The 17,683-nt window shown below is 45.2% G+C and overlaps 1 protein-coding gene across 1 annotated transcript; it reads left to right on the plus strand.

The window, feature by feature from the left end:
- Positions 1-14,843: 14,843 nt before the first annotated feature.
- On the plus strand, positions 14,844-17,194 carry LOC149475680 (uncharacterized). The gene is made up of 2 exons (XM_089712484.1): positions 14,844-15,029; positions 15,083-17,194. The coding sequence occupies exons 1-2, from the start codon at positions 14,844-14,846 to the stop codon at positions 17,192-17,194; spliced, it is 2,298 nt and encodes a 765-aa protein (XP_089568610.1).
- Positions 17,195-17,683: the final 489 nt, after the last annotated feature.

Raw genomic sequence — 17,683 nt, forward strand, 5'->3', positions numbered from 1 at the left:
AAGGAAAAAAAGATTACTTGAACTCGTCCCTGATTGGTCAACCTTAACTTTTGTTTTTATTGGTTCTTTTTTAAATAGCAATGTTGCCTGATGCTAATTATAATTAACCAAGTGTGTGATGAAAGTTAAAACTAAAAATTATTTAAATTAAGAGGTTCATCTTGCGTTTATGTTTTCATAAATAAATTAATGTTAACTAATAGTAATTTCTGAATTAATAATAATATCTCATACCTACTATCGAATATATATATTAATTTATTAAAAAACAATAATATTATGAATATTATTGAACTGTAGGCCTAGGATATTATTCCAGTTCTTCTCAGCCATCTTATATTATTATCACCAGACGTAAAAATCATATCATCAAATAGAATTATACTAACGCGCATTATAATATTTGTAAGGATTATCAACTAAAAATATGAACCTTAACATTAAAGCTGTACATGACGTATTGCTTCCATCGCTTCTCTTATTCACGTTTGTATTTTATATTGAAAAAATGTGGCACATTTCAAAAAGCGGCAATACAGTTTTCTATATACCGGATATCCACTGATTGTGTTTTTTAAATAATAATTTAAAATAAAACAACATGAATACAGACCTTTTGGACAGCAGTAATTATTATATTATAATTTATACTAGGCATATACCTTGCATATACCTTTTCATTATTTTGTTTTTCGAGCATAATGAATAAATCAAAATCCATAGAATTTAAATTTTTATATTGGGAAACCAATCATGGAGTTGGATAATAAATAATCTGTCTCGATTATTTGTTATCTATGTCATCTTTTTATTTTTTCCTACCGCCAGCCGCTAGGCGCCAGTTTTAATTTATAATATTCGTTTTGTTTCATTTTATTTTTATGTAGGTACCTATCGTTAAATCGTTAATTCTATAAAATACTTATAATTAACTTTGTTCTAATTTGTATCTTCGAAAGAACGTCGAGATACGATTACAAAATAAAGGAATGAGGAAATATTGTATAGAAATTGGTAAGTTAGCTTTGTGAATTTTCGTATTTCATGTTTGGAACAATTGTTTTAAAATTCCGTTTACTAGTCTATCATTCATTATTATCTATTTATTATAACAATAAGGTACTCATTAAACTCTAATGAACCACTTTAAAAATGGTATTAACAATATAATATTAACAAGAAAATATACTAGTGCCCAGCGGTTTTACCCGTGTGGATCCACTCCTGTTGGTCTTAGCCACAGAGCAAGTACCTAATGTCTTAGCGTGATGACATATTAGCCTATATGAATGAATGATGATGAATGTCCTTGATGAATGGGCTATCTAAAACCGAAAGAATTTTTCAAATCGGACTAGTAGTTCCTGAGATTAGCGCGTTCTTACAATAATATTAGTATAATATCCCAACAAACAATTATGCGTTAAGACAAGCTTTATTAGACATGTATTTCGGTTCTACTTAGATATTTAAGAGGTAGCGTATTTCTTATAAGAGAGTTATAGAGTGTAATAACACCTTTATACCCTCGATTTTGGCACAAAATTTTGCAGGCTAAGCCTGTATGAAGCCCTATATAGTGGTTCTACAAAGCCTTTAGTTGAAGTGTGTAAGGGGTGTTACAAGAACGTCAATTTTAGTTTGAAACTTTATAGCGCCTTTAGAATGGAGTTAAGTTGAAACCTAGAGTTATATAACATATCTATAGTGGTGTTAGTTAGAACTAAGACCGGTACGTTGATACCTTATAAGTCATTTGAAAAGTTTTCTGTGTCAAAATCAGATTGTAAAAGCTTTAAAGTAAAAAGAATTCTATTAATTTATTAAGTTATTATTTGTCCAAATGAGTGCTTCGTTTATCTGCCGACAGTATGCCGACATTGCAATATTCTCATCACAAAATGTATTGTGGATTTAAAGTATTTTTGAGTTAATTATTAGTGCGCTTGCCAGTTTACTGTGATAGTGTATCGTGTTTCTCATCTCAATTTTAACGCGCCCTCAAAAAATTATGAATTAGAGGAATAAAAGGATAACATTTGAAAATGCAAATAACCTAAAATAGTTTTAAACGTCATTTTCAAGTGTTGCTAGGTTTTATTAGTGATTACATACATAAAACTAAGTAAAATAATTAGAAAAATGTAAATATATCGTTATTAGAAAGTGATTTTGTACCAATAAATTTTTAGGTTATGTTTACAGAAAGTAATCAAAATGGCGATTTTTTCTTAAAGTTACAGTCTTCCCTTAAATCAATTATGACACTTGATGAACTACAACGCCGGTGGTAAAGAGTATTATACGGTCTTGGGTTGATATAAGAGAGGAATTATACACTTATCCAAGACATTTACTTGCTGTGGAGACTAAAATACTGATTTTAGCTTTATTTATACATGTTTGGATTAGGGTTCCTTACAAAGTAATGAAACCCCTAATCTTCAAGTCACCCCAGGCGCAGGTTTCATTTTAAAGAAAATGCACAGCTTACAGTTCATACATTCACAAAACACAAAAGATACACAAAAATATTGTCACGAGCTCAGTTCGATAAATGTTTTCAGAATTTGAGGTTAGGTTATGCATAAACTCTTTAAGCGTTCGAAACATTTAATGGTGTTTTTACAGAGTTACAAGTAATTCATCTTACACCAAAACCTTTTATATAAGGATCGTACAAAACCACTGTAACTATTTAACCTATGATTGCCTTTAGTATAACAGGCGTAAACTGTATATAAGGGTTATACAACGTATGTAGAGTTTGGTGTTACTACAATCTTAATTAACTCCCTTGCAGAACCGCTAACGTTACTGAAGTTGAAATAAAGTCTTATGATCTAAAAGCAACTCCGTTATAGCAGATTTGTAGCAATAAGAGTTAAAGAGAGTTAATGAAGATCTTTCAACAGGTTTTAACGTTGTAAGCAGAAACAAGCTTTAACGTCTTAAGTATATACGCAGCCACTGATACTACACTAACTACTAAGGAAATTGTGATTCGTTATTTACAGTTGTAATGCAACTTGAAGAGCTGAACTTATTTAATAAGTGTACTGAACCACCTTTAGTGATAACTGAATCCATTATAAATCAATAGTAGGGGAAATACGTACAAAACGACATGTATGGACAAAATGACATAGTCCCCTTATTTCAAAATTGGCGGGTTTTAGCTACGTCTCCGCGACTGTATCACGTGACGGAAGCCATATTTACAATCCTGTCAGACGTTGAGCATCATTCTGACAGTTGCGCCGGAGTTACCAGTTCAAACTTGTATCTGGCCTTCAAAAGTTTATTTTACAGGTGTTTTTTTCCTATTTTCTGGCGAGTTATTTGTTGTTATTTGTAATTATTTGTATTTAAATCGATAAACTACGCTAGTATCCAGTGATTTCGATTAAGTTTATTGAAATCATTAGTTATTTTATGGAATTATGATTTTTATTTGTTTTTCGGTGAATTGGGACAAAATGACATACATACAAATTGGACAAAACGACATAGTATGCCAGTATGCCATTTTGTACATAGTGTCCATAGTCTTTTCCAATTCTAAGCCCGGTGAAGGTTGGTTACGATGTATAACTTGTTACCTTTGGGCTCATGCGTCATGTGCTGGTGTCCCAAAGAAGACCAAAGGATTTATTTGTGAACTTTGCTCTATAAATTTGTATGTCATTATGTCCTTATCTTATATGTCATTTTGTCCATACTATATGGACAAAATGGTTTTTGTTATTAGTTATATTTTTCATTATTATATATTTTATTATAGATCCTACTTAATTATTAGACTGTGTTACTGATAGTCAATGAACCTAAGATGAGTATAAACGATTGAGACTGATTATAATGCCATTCAATAAATAAATATGATTGGAAAACAAAACACCCTGTCATTTTGTCCGTACTTCCCCTAGTACCTTAAACATTAAAATAGCCTGCAACCAACGCATAATTGTTTGTTGGGATATAGATTTGGTAGGTATGTAGGTAGCTGAAGACCCAGAATAAGACATATTATGCTACTTTTTATCCCAGAAATCCCACAGGAACGGGAGCTATGCGGGTTTTTCTTAGAAATCGATATAAATAGTAGTTGTTTATAGTAAAATGCTTTCTTTTAATATGTAAAATAATATGTTTATGTTTGCAAGGGCCCACATAAAATTATGCATTTGTATTGAAATAAATAAAAAAACAATTTGGAAGGGCCCATCAGGCACCAAAGAGAGGCAGGCATAGCCGTGGATGACATCATACAGCTGGCAGTCAGTGGATGGATACAGCGAGATGCAGGGAGTAGGGACCACTAGGGACAGGACGGGATCTCTGGAGGAAGCCACCCTTGCTCGGGTTTCTTACTGATAGATGTAAGTTGTTTAAAATTGTAATAGATATAACTATATAAGTTTAATTTTTATTTATTTGTTTTATTTTATTAGAAATAAATACTTCCCCGCTGGACAGAATTTGAATAAGTTTTCAAGAAAAGCAAATGGATTCATAATATAGCGATATTTAAAACAAGCTGTGCTCCGCAGTTTTGCCCGCAGTGCTCTGCACCTGCTGATCTAAGCATGATGATAGCCTTTCTCGATAAATGGGCTATCTAAAACTGAAAGATTTTTCAAATAGGACCAGTAGTTCCTGAGATAAGCGCGTACAAACAAACAAACAAACTCTTCAGTTTTATAATATTAATATAGATATGTATAATTAGTTATTGACTGTATTTTCCAACTTAACCAGTCATATTAGAATCTGTTTTGTATGTGATATTAATTATTTGATCTTTTTAATAAGAATTAATCTTTAACTCTGGTTTTCTGTAATAAAATATTAATTGGATCTGATTGAAGCGAATGGGGATAAAAATAATTACGTATAGTTTTGCAAGCGTTTCTCTGTCTACGTTTGCAAGTGTTCTTTTTGAAAGAAAGAAAGTATTGCACGCCTCATAAGCGAAGCGTTGAGGTGGGTACTACTGTCACTTCGCGCAAAACATCTGATTTTTCAAACTTAAAATTTCTTTATGTATCATACCTACATAAGATATAGATATATATATATTATCTTATACTTGTAAGATAATACATACACACACATATTAAGAAAAAACACTATTTTTAACGTTCATGATATTTTTGATGTCATTTTTGTTATTTAAACTAGTTAAAAAACAGTTTAAAAAAGTTCTGTCTTGGACGTCCGTGTGTCTGTATGTGCGGATCCTTTTTCTTGTTAACACGATAGCGACCGAAATACTTTACTAATCGAGTCTTTTTTTTTCTCTTACGCTTGAGTATGCTCAGGAATAGAACCCTTTCATTTTTCAGGGTCTGATTCGATGTGGTTTAATTGTTATTAAATAAACAAAAATAATAATTAATAAATATTTATTAAAAAAAAATTATGAGGCGTGCACTTTTGGATTTTCCAAATTTTTGAAGACTATAGGGGAAAAACAAGGACTTTGTAGGAGAGCCCGTGGGAGATCGTCCTTCACCGATCTGATAACCAAATGAGACGTATTTTTTATTAAATATTTTTGAAGTGAAAACTTGTTTAGCGGCGTTGGGTATAAAATCATAAACTCGCGTCAGGACACGTGACCTGATCGAAAAAGCGTAAGACGGATGGATATCAAACATGCTCAACGTTAATAATCAAGTTTTCACTTCTGCCGGCACTCCCGGAGTGCAACCCGTCCGAATATGCCTATAATTGCTTGCCTATCGAATAGTGGTCATTAAATGTTCTTACGCATTAAGATTCGCTCCGAAGATCAGCCGGCACAACAATTCTTGGAGAGGTGATAAGCGTGACTCACCACCGCAACATTAAGTATAAAATGAAATCAATGATGTTCGGCGCAGGAAGAACCAGAACCCTACAAGCAGCCTAGTTCGGCAAATAATGCCGGCGAAATCTTGTCCCCACGCGCCCGCTTAGAAAAGGACACTATTCTCGCGAGCCGTATCTTCGAAATGGGGGCATTCTCCGAGCAAATGTGCGCCGCGATGGCCGCGTGCCTCAGCGAACGAAGGAAACAAATGCAGTCGATGATGGCGCAGCCGATTCCTGAGGAGGAGAGGGCTGCGATCGAGGAGGTGAAGAGCGCCCCCGTCCCCCCGATGGATACCCCCTTGCGGCGCCCCCGCTCCGCAAGCGATGAGTTTGAGGTAGAAAACGAGAGGCCGAAGAAGCGGCTTAACCCGGAAACGCCGTCATACGCGAAGGTCGTGGGATCCTCCCCACCCCCCGCCGGAGATCAACCGCCGCCTGCAACACAGGGCACCGCCGCCGCTGCCACTTCAAGGAGAGATAAATATCCGCCAATAGTTGTGGATGAGCTCCCCGAATGGTCGGCCCACTTCCGGAAGCTGAAGCAGATTCTGGGAAGGAATCCCAGCGCCCGCCCATACGGGAAAGGCATCCGGTTCATGCCGGAGGACGGTGACGAATTCAGAGCCGTCCAAAACTACCTGGGTGGGCTCAAAGACATCGCGTGGCACGCTTACACACCGCCGCAGGAAAGGAGCCTGAAGGTCGCAATACGCGGCCTTCCCAGCCAGACAACTCCGGAGGAGATTATCGAGGCCTTCAGGGACCTGGGGCACACGGCGGAATATGTACGCCATATAAGGGCGAGAAAGGGTCGGCCCGGCTGCATATTCTTTGCCATTATAAAAAGAGAAGCCGATACCACCCCAGCCATTTAAAGGGTTACTTGTAAAACACCGGCAACCTCGCAGGACAAGATAGCTAACATCATAAGTAACAACATTTGTTCTACGACTTTTGATAATTTGTTAGATTTTATTTTCATACAAAAATAAATATTCGTTTAATTTTCCGTCTGAATATTATAAACTCTACGCCTCCCAAAAATTACGTAAACAAAAAGCGAACGAGAGGGGGAAGGGGGCGTTGCGTCGTCCATCCGATAATGAATAGAACATAGACTTACAAATGTAAGGAGAGTACAATAAAAGTTTAAAAAATCATTTAAAAATAATTTATTGCGTTATGCCAAAAGTTGTAGAACAAATGTTGTTACTTATGATGTAAGCTATCTTGTCCTGCGAGGTTGCTGGTGTTTTACAAGTAACCCTGTATAACATTAACGAAATGCTGTGTATGCCGGGGATTAAAATTGAAGCCTGGCGTGCAAAAAAGGGGCCGGCACAATGCCACCGATAGAAGCGATCGGCGATCATAAGTTATCAGCGACATCACGACGAGTAAACATAACAATCATCGGGGGTTCTAATAGAAAATACGACGTTCATGCTAGAACATTGAAAAATCTGAAACTTTCACCGCAAGTCATAACTGAGAGAGATCTTCACGACTGCAGCCACTTGAAAGATATAAAGAAATATCTACAATATAGAGAAGCAAAACCACGAGTGCTAATAGGACAAGATAACTGGCACTTATTAATTGCATCGGAGATTAGAAAGGGACAGCGACATCAACTTATCGCCTCCCGCACGCCGCTCGGCTGGGTGTTACACGGTGCACGCTCAATAGCACATAGTACAACGAAACAACGCTTCAATGTAAATTACGTCAAGTCTACTTATGAAGAAATGAACGAACAATTGCGACAATTCTTTGCATTGGAATCGTTGTTAATAGAGGGAAAGAGACCGAGCACCGACCCAGACGTTCGCGCGCTACGCACACTAGACGAGGGAGTTATAGAAAAATAGGGAAAATATGAAGTCCCTCTACTGTGGAAAAACGCAGAAATCAAACTCCCCGACAATTACGACAATACATTAAAACGTCTTGTCAACATAGAAAAGAAGCTAGACCGCGACCCGGCGCTGAAAATAAAATACACAGAACAAATGGAAGCGCTCATTGAAAAGGGATACGCCGAACGAGCTCCGTCTGAAAAAACAGAGGCAAGAACATGGTATCTGCCACACTTCGCTGTGTTTAACCCTACTAAACCAGCGAAAATACGAATAGTTCACGACGCGCCTGCTAAAACGAAAGGACTCTCGTTGAACGATCATTTACTCAAAGGGCCCGATCTAATACAATCACTACCCGGCGTGTTAATGCGATTCCGTCAGCACAACATAGCGATAACAGCAGACATTAAAGAGATGTTTATGCAAATAAAAATTAAAAATGAAGACAGAGATGCACTTAGATATCTCTGGCGTGGCGATCGCAGAGATAACACAGCGCCCGACGAGTACCGAATGACTTCGTTAATATTCGGCGCAACGTGCTCACCTGCCATAGCAATATACATCAAGAATAGAAACGCGGCTAAATACATAGAATCTGATCCAGATGCGTACAACGCCATAGTACGAAACCAGTACGTCGACGATCTCCTAAATAGCTACGACACTGAAGATGAAGCGATCAACTCGGCTCGACGCATAAGTGAAATACATAAAGAAGCGAGCTACGAGCTACGACAATGGACGTCTAATTCGCGTAACGTATTAAACGCGTTAGCACCGGGTACAACGAGATCATCGATATCATTGGACGGCAGCAGCAACGTGGAGCGCACTTTGGGTGTGATCTGGGACCCAGCGAGCGACGAGATAGGCTTCAACCTAAGTCTAGCGCGTCTGCCACCTGACGCCATAGAAAAGTCACAGGCCACAGCCAACAAAGAGAGAGACACTACGCATTCTCATGTCGCTGTTCGATCCATTGGGCCTCGCTTCACCAGTCACAATAGGCGCTAAGCGCATACGTTACAGCACATATGGAGGCGTGGGATGAACGAATACCGCAAGATCTCGCCGAACAGTGGACGAAATGGATGACACATCTTATAGAATTAAAAGATGTAAAAATACCGCGAGCGTACTTAGCCTACAGTAACGCAACATCGCTGCAGCTGCACATATTCGTAGACGCGAGCGAGAAAGCCTACGCCGCAATAGCGTATTGGAGAGCGTCGACAACGACCGGCGTAGACATTTCACTTGTAGCAGCTAAAGCTAAGGTCTGCCCGCTCAAACTTACGTCTATACCTAGACTCGAATTACAAGCCGCCGTGATGGGTAGTCGTCTGAGCCACAGCATCATAGAAGAATACGACATAAAACCAGAGTCAACAACATATTGGACCGATAGTAAAACAGTGTTAACATGGCTCAAGACCGGCGCGCGCTCGTACCGCCCGTTCGTCGCGCATCGCATAGCAGCTATAGAAGAAAATAGTACATTATCAGACTGGCGATGGGTTCCCACTAAACTCAACGTCGCGGATGATGCAACTCGAGATGTGCCGATAGACTTCAACAAACAAAATCGATGGTTCACCGGCCCTTCGTTCCTGCGCGACGACCCGTCTACGTGGCCTACAGAGCGACCTACAATAGAAACGCCCACTGGCGAGGAGAGAGTACATCTCGTTATAAGCAACGTCGCAACATACAGCGAGGCCGGAAAGAAAAGAGAAATCCCACGCCAGGCGCGCCACGACTCGCCCCGGCAGAAAGAGGAGGTGGCCGTAGGTACTGGTCGGAATCCTGGTGGAGGTCCTGAACTCAATCCTGAAGGACGAAAGCCCCGTGGCGGCGGTCGTCCAGGGACTTGCCAAAATCTTAGAACTCAACAATGGATGAATTAAAGATCCTCTACTGGAACGCTCGAGGCCTGCGGCAGAAGGCCGCTCTGCTGAAGCAGGTCCTACAGGAGCACAAGATCCACATCGCCCTGATTTCGGAGACCCATATGGCGGCAAGGGAAAGGCTTAGGTTCCCAGAATACCACATGTACAGAGAGGACCAGGTGGACCAGGCAGGAAGAGCATACCGTGGACTAGCCGTCCTTGTCAAGAGAACGGTAATCCACAAAGTTTTGGCCCCCTACACACGACTGGAAGCTATAAACGCCCTGGGGATTGAAGTCGAAATCCGGGGATCGGCCACCAGGATCCTCAGCATCTATCGTCCAGGAGGAAACACCACAATCACCAGAGGCGACATGGAGGCAATCTTCACCCCCCAACAAGACGTCCCCACAATGGCCATGGCCCATGGGAGATTGGAATGCCCAAAATATGGAATGATACGACTTTCAGCCACCTTAAACCACATCGGTGCCACCATCCACAGCCCTGGAGTGCCGACCCACTATCCAGATATCCTCACACACATGGCCAGTACGATAGACTTTGCAGTCACCCGGGCCTTCGAAGGGAGGTTAGTGCAAGAAGTACGAGGACAACCTGGGCTCAGACCACCACCCTATTGTGGTAAAAATTGCTACGCCCGCAACAACCATCCCGCAACTCCCCAGAAAGGGGAAGACCAATTGGGAGGCTTTCACCGAACGGACGGCTAATATAACCGTAGGGCCGATTGGATGCAGGGAAGACATAGAAAACCATGTCAGAGACATTACCCGAAGCATCCAGGAGGCCCTTCAGAGCTCCACGGCAGAGCCGATCACAAGAGGCTGCCCACCGCTGCCCAGGCACCTAGAAGCCAAGCTGCGTGAGAAGCGGAGACTCAGAAAGGAGTGGCAAAGAACCAGGTGCCCAACGCTTCGCAGCAGATTAAACCGAATGGACGAGGAGGCGAGGGATCTGCTGAGGAAACATAAAACTGATGAGTGGGAGATCAAGATGGACGCAGCCATGGACAATGAGGAGGCCCTATACGGGATTTGTAAGTCCCTCACAAACGAAGCCGTCCCCACACTGCCACTAAGGACTGAGAGTGGCCTAATATATGACCCGGCACAGAGAGCGGAGTTGCTGGCCGACCACCTGGCCAGCACATTCAAGCCACTCCCATCCGTCGACCCAGCGCACACCGGAATGGTGGAAGGTGCGCTCTTCGATGTGTTCGCCGGGCCGCGCCTGCAGGAGAGTATAAAGGCGGTGTCTCCCAGAGAGGTGCAGAAGGCGATACGCGAACTGAAGCCCAAGAAAGCGCCTGGAAACGATGCCATAACCAACATGGCCCTCAAAAACCTCCATAGACGAGCAGTAGTGGCGCTCTGCCGAGTGTTTAACGGCTGTCTGAGGCTGGGACATATCCCCCGCAGCTGGAAAACGGCTACGGTGATTATGCTGCCGAAACCGGGGAAAGACAATACCAAGCCGGACGGGTACAGGCCGATTTCGTTGCTGCCCTCCATGTCCAAGGTGCTCGAACGACTAGTATTACGACGTTTCACACCACATTTCACCCCGAGAGAAGAACAATTTGGATTCCGGGCAGAACACAGCACAACACTGCAACTGTCCAGAGTCATACATTCCCTAGCAGCGGCCACAAACAAAAAGGAAGCGGCAGTTGCAGTGTTCTTGGACATGGAGAAGGCTTTTGACAAGGTGTGGCACGAGGGCCTTCTATATTTAAGTTAATCCAAATAAATTGCCCACACTATATCCTTAGCTTCATACGGAGTTTCCTGGACGACAGGGCCTTTCAGGTCCGTATAGGAGGTGCCTCCTCCAGTACCAGGAGGATCGAAGCCGGAGTCCCACAAGGCAGCTGCCTTTCGCCACACTTGTACGCCGTGTACACAGACGACATCCCGAACAGGGCGGACTCCCAATTGTCCCTGTTCGCGGACGACACGGCGTACATTGCTACGTCACTAAGCCGGAACCATGCTGCAATAAAAATGCAGAGAATACTAGATCAACTGCCGGAGTGGCTGGACAAGTGGAGACTCCGGGTAAATCCCAAAAAGTCACAAGCGATTTGCATGGGTTGTGCTCCAAACCCAGGAAATGTAGAGATTCAACAAACAAAGATCCCATGGTCGAGCAAGGTCACGTATCTGGGGGTGGAGATTGACAGGCGCCTGTGCTTCAATCACCAAGCCCTGAAAGCCGCTCGCCAGGCACAGGTCGCAGCTGTGCGACTGAGACCGATTTTCACATCCAGCTTGCCTACCAGACTGAAGCTGAGACTCTACAATACATACGTAAAACCCAAGTTACTGTACGCCGCTCCAGTCTGGTACGGCTACATCTCGGAAGCCAGCAAAAAGAGATTAAAGACGGCTCAGTCGCGCACCCTGCGAGTGATAGTCGACGCCCCCAGATACGTCAGAAACGACACTATCCAAGGAGACCTGGGAGTGGAATCCCTTGAGGATGTCATCGCAGACCAGGCAAGGAAGATGTACGAGAGAGTGGAAACATCGGACTTCGCACACCTTCAAACCATCGCTCCGTGGCACTCCAGTGCGATTGACAGGAAACCCTACCCGCGTGACTTGGCCCGGGACAAGGGAGATGCGTCGTCACCGCACTTGGTCGCTGACCCGCACTCGCTGGGCCTCCCGTAAGGGTCTCACCCGGTGGGGCGGATCGCCCAAATCGCGGAAACGCAAACCCCGAGTCGCCGAGGGCAGGTTGCCTGGGTGGGGGGTGCAACGTTGAGCCAAAGACCGTGGAGCAAACGCAGGATGCGACAAAGTAGCTAGATGACCCCATAAAAACTGTGGGGTCCTCCAGGGACCCTCTCGTAGTCGCGGGAGGCGAGTGAAACCAGAGTGGGGGGGCCTAGCCCCGGTACTCTTTCCCCACATCAGTTGATGGTGTGAGCGAAGGCTCCGAAGGTAGCGAGGCCGTGCCCGACCCAAAACGCATTCCGGGTTTGGCACTCGAGCTGAGCACTCGTGCTTAGCAAGAGCGCCCTACCTGCCGTCTATTGTTCTCCGTAGTGACGGGGGACCGCTACCTGAGATTCGCCGAAAGGCAAATTCCGGGAAGTGACCCGCGCCTTTGTTGGGAATAATAGCGACCGATAAGCGACCGGTCCCACCCCGCCTGCTCAGGTAGTTTACTACCTGGTCAGTCGCGGTGCATCCGCAGCTGCACTCGCAGCGTACAACTTTCTTGTTTCTCGACGCGCCAGTCGCGGTTTCTCCGTTGCCCACCTACGCCCACGGGCGTAGGTGGGCAACGGGCTTCGGAGAAATTAACACCATCCGGTGGAAGTATCTGTGGGGCGCAGATACCGCACGTTTGTATAAACGGCGTACAGCCTCATCGCTTCGGGAGCTTTTCGGTGACTGTGAGTCCGGGGTCCTCTTAGTAGGCACTGCCACGGCGGGCAGGTACTCCAACTGCTCGCTAGCGCCCGGACTCGGCCGAAAACTACTCCTGACGGGTCCACGTCACGCTTTCGCAGGGGGTCACTCCAAGACCCCTGCGAACTGTTAGGTAGTGACAACCTCACCCCGCTATCACCAGCGGGACGCATCAACACACCCACACTCACATACATACGTGTAGGCACACAACCCCCCCCCCCGCCCGGAAGCGGGGAGGGCCGCTAGGACGACGAGTAGAAAAATAAAACGTTAGGATGTCCGATACGTTGGAGGACCTAGACATGAAAGCCTTTATGGCTTTCTTAGTCAGGGAGAACCCGGAGGTGCTGGATGCGTTTAAAGCACACAGTGCCGCCGGGGCTCAAAACCTTGCCGCGCCCGTTGCGCAACCGCTAAGGGACTCTCCTGAGTCCCCACCGCTGTCCCCAGTGGCAGTCGAAGCGGGGTTCGAAGCCCCGACCGTTATGGAGTGCGAGAGCGCTCCCGAGTCGTCGTCAATAGCTTCAGAGGCGGAGTCCTCAGATTCGTCCGACGGCTTCGAAACCGTCAGCAATAAAAATAAAAAACGCAAATTAAAAAACTCTGCTCCGCCCGCCAAACGGAACGCGACCGTTCGCGATTCCGCGCGCGCCGAGTCTAGCCGTGCGCCCCCCGCCCCTCAGGCATCCGCCCCTCAGGCACCCTTCCCCTCCCCCCGTCTACGTAAGAGATAAGTCCGCGTGGCTGAAAATCACAGCCTACTTAGACAATGAAGGTATCCCCTTCAAAGCTCGTCCAACTAAGGACAACATTCACGTTCAGTTGTTAACTTCTACCCACCACAGGGTTTTCACTTCCTATTTAAGAGCCCAAAACATAGGCGGCCATTCGTTCCCCCTTCCGGAGGAACGCTCCTTAAGAGTTGTAATAAAAGGGATCCCCAAAGAGATCTCTGCCGATCAAGTCTTCAATGACTTGAAAGACCAAGGCTTTCCTGTGCAGGAGTGCTTCCGCATGCACAACAGAATCTCCAAATTACCATATGACATGGTCCTCGCGGTCCTCGATCGTACCCCGAAGGGTAAAGATATTTTTAAAATGCGGCATTGCTGCAAACTCTCAGGGCTCAAGGTGGAAACACCCGACTCCCACAGCTATATCAGACAGTGTCATCGCTGTCAACTTTACGGGCACTCTGCTCGTAACTGTTTTTCGCGGCCTTGCTGCGTCAAATGTTTAGGCGACCACGGCACGGAGGATTGCACGAGGTCCAAGGATTTGCCTAATGAGGATCCACCGTCCTGCGTACTATGTGAGACTTCGGGTCACCCCGCGAACTACCGGGGTTGCCCGAAGGCTCCCAAACACAGGGCGGGGGGTCGCCAGAAGGCGAACAAACCTCGCGGAATCGCCCGCGCCGGGGCTCAACCCCCACAACCAAAGCCGGTCTTTATACCGGCTCCACCTCCCAAGACGAACGATTGGACGAAACCTCCGTCACTAGTGACGCAGGCCCAGTCGAGCGTGGCGGTGCCGCCTTCAGCGGCTCCCGCTATACATATAGCACCGAAGCCCTCAGCTAAAGTGCACACACCTGAATTAGACTCGCCTGACGAGTCAATCGCAAACCTCATTTATTTAATGAATTACATTCAAGACCTCAACCTTGATGAGGTACATCTAGTTGCAAACCAACTTAGGAAAGCCAAAAGTGGCATAGAGAAAATCCAGATATTAGCAGCTCATAGGGAGTTGATAATAAAACTTAACAAGACTCCCTAATGGCTACTACAAGTAGAATTAAACCTAGAGCGATCTCCGTAGTTACTTTTAACGCGGACGGCCTTCTCAAACAGACTAACTTAGTTAGGGACTTTGTCACCAGACGGCGTGTCGATGTGCTAGTAATGCAAGAGACATTTCTTAAACCATTTAACCGTAATCCGCGAATCGCCAAATACATGTTGGTGCGTAACGACCGCGTAAACAGCCCCTTAGGCGGCACTCTTATATATTACAGAAGGGCCTTGCACTGCACGCCCATCAACACGCCGCCTCCGAAGACGCGAACGGAAACGTACGCATAGCGCTAATATCAGCTAAGGCGCGAGTAGCGCCGTTGAAAACACAAAGCATACCGAGACTCGAGCTACAGGCCGCACTAATCGGCGTACGTCTTGCGTCCGCTATACTGAAGGAGCATAGACTAACCGTGGCGAGTCACACATATTGGACGGACTCGACTACCGTATTGCAGTGGATACGAAACGATAAAGCTCGTCACACTCCATTCGTAGCGAACAGGCTAGGTGAAATAGCCGAGTCAACGAAGATAAATCAGTGGCGATGGGTGCCTACCGCCGACAATGTGGCGGACGATGCGACTCGTATTAATAACGAAGATAAGAACGAGTACAACCGCTGGTTCACTGGCCCTGCATTCTTACGCGAACCGAGAGAATCGTGGCCCGAACAAGCACCGTGGCTAGAAGTAGCGACTGTCGATCATTACACAGCCACAGAACGAGCCAACATACGAGAGAGCGTACCGGACGTGACACTCTTTTCAAAATACGAGCGTTACGTACGAGCAATCGCCTATGTGATAATGTTTATAAATCGAGCGAAGAAAATTAAGACGACGCTCGATGCTAATTTGCTAGAAGAAGCCGAACGCTTAGCAATAAAAGCTTCACAACACGACAAGTTTGAAGAGGATATAGAAAGATTGACGAACAAAAAGTCAATATGTCGAAGCAGCAGACTAGCCAAGCTTGACCCCGTGCTAGACGAATACGGCCTCCTACGACTGAACGGCCGGCTAAAGCACGCAGCTATACCAAACTCGTGCAAATGTCCCGTCATATTAGACGGCGGTCATCGCTTCACAAGGCTATTAGTGCGAAGAGAACATGAAAGAGCGCTGCACGCGAATAATGAACGTGTAGTTAATGATCTACGGCAGCGATATTGGATATTGCGAGTCAGACCGACCGTTAAGGCCGTAGCAAAGGAATGCTCGACATGTCGTATAAAGAAGGCCACGCCCACTATGCCGAACTTCGGTGACCTACCTGCGGAGCGGACCGAGGCATTCGTGCGACCATTCACGAATTGCGGACTCGACTATTTCGGTCCAATGACGGTCACAATAGGACGCCGAAGAGAGAAGCGCTGGGGAGCTCTATTTACTTGCCTTTCAACACGGGCCGTACACATAGAGTTAGTCGGCGCTCTCACTACCGACTCTGCAATAATGGCGATGCGGCGTATGGCAGCGCGACGTGGGTGGCCGCGAGTTATGTACTCAGACAACGCAACTAATTTCCGCGGCGCCGATACTGAGTTACGTCGAGCCATTCAAGTATGGGAAAGTGAACTTAAAGACTATGGCCTACAACAGCGAATGAACTGGAAATACATCACTCCCGGCGCACCACATCAAGGCGGCGCGTGGGAGAGGCTTATTCGTTCTGTAAAGACTTCACTCCTCGCCGTACTTTTCCAGAAAGAACCGCACGAAGAGATATTAATTACGCTGTTAGCGGAGGTTGAGCACACGATCAATGCTCGACCGCTAACACACGTGCCGGTGACACCAGAGGACCCGGAGGCACTCACTCCGAACCATTTTCTGTTGGGTGGCCCCTCCGACATGCCACTAGTAGGCGCATGTGAACATGTAACAAAAAGAACATGGAAGAAAGCTCAAGCACTCGCGAACGAGTTTTGGCGGCGGTGGGTACGCGAGTACTTACCAACACTCAACCCACGCGGCCACTTGCGACGTGATGAACAAGCGCTTAAGGTCGGCGATATTGTCATTGTTGCCGACGCTGCGCTTCCAAGGAATGTATGGCCACGAGGAAGAATTACGCGACTATTTCCCGGACCTGATGGGGAAATTAGAAGCGTCGTGGTGCAAGCAAGAGGACACCTATTAAAACGACCAGTTACGAAGATCGTCGTCCTTCCCGTTGAAGAGGCTGCGTCCCGAGGACTTCACCGGGGGGAGGCTGTTGCGGACGGCGACTACGTGGACAACGGCGGTGCCGAGCGACGGGGATTGGAGAGCGCGTTGCCAGTGATGCGCGCTATACCCTGTGAAAACGGCACCGAGCCGCGGTGGTAGGGTCGAGTGGGCGGGGCGTATTGTGCCCTTACGCTCAAATTGCTCACTATATACACTGTTAGTTTTAACAAGGCTAAGATTGTACTTAAGCTGTAAGATTTGTAAATATTGTATGGTACTACCGAATAAATCACCTTGGAAATCGCTACGAGTTTTACTTGAACAAGTGGGAACCTCTGCGCCTCTACTCTACTCTACAATACAGTCCACTGACCGGGGCTATAATTAATAGTTATGTTACCCAGACTAGACATGTTTAAAAATGTAATGTTCTGTCCGAGACTTATAGCGTTTAACGAAAGTTTTGTGCCTTTGAGCTCTAGTAAAGAAAAACCTTTTGCAGCGGTATGGCATGAAGCAGTATGTGACAGAAAACAGGAAGATATTATAAGTACGTACAGGTCTTTTTTTGAAAATAAACGTGATTGCGATGAAATAATTGTTTGGACAGACAACTGCACTAGCCAAAATAAAAATTGAGCATTTTTC

The sequence above is a fragment of the Colias philodice genome, chromosome 29, assembly GCF_061535455.1.
Source record: "Colias philodice isolate Cphi_HAF_F1 chromosome 29, ilColPhil1 Martin Lab GWU primary, whole genome shotgun sequence".
NCBI lineage: Eukaryota > Metazoa > Arthropoda > Insecta > Lepidoptera > Pieridae > Colias > Colias philodice.

What these genes read in the sequence shown, in the direction of transcription:
- LOC149475680 (XM_089712484.1), top strand. Translation starts at nt 14,844, where the DNA reads ATGGCTACTACAAGTAGAATTAAACCTAGAGCGATCTCCGTAGTTACT. An exon ending in GAATCGCCAAATACATGTTG is followed by an intron (nt 15,030 to 15,082) that starts GTGCGTAACGAC and finishes TATATATTACAG; the next exon opens with AAGGGCCTTGCACTGCACGC.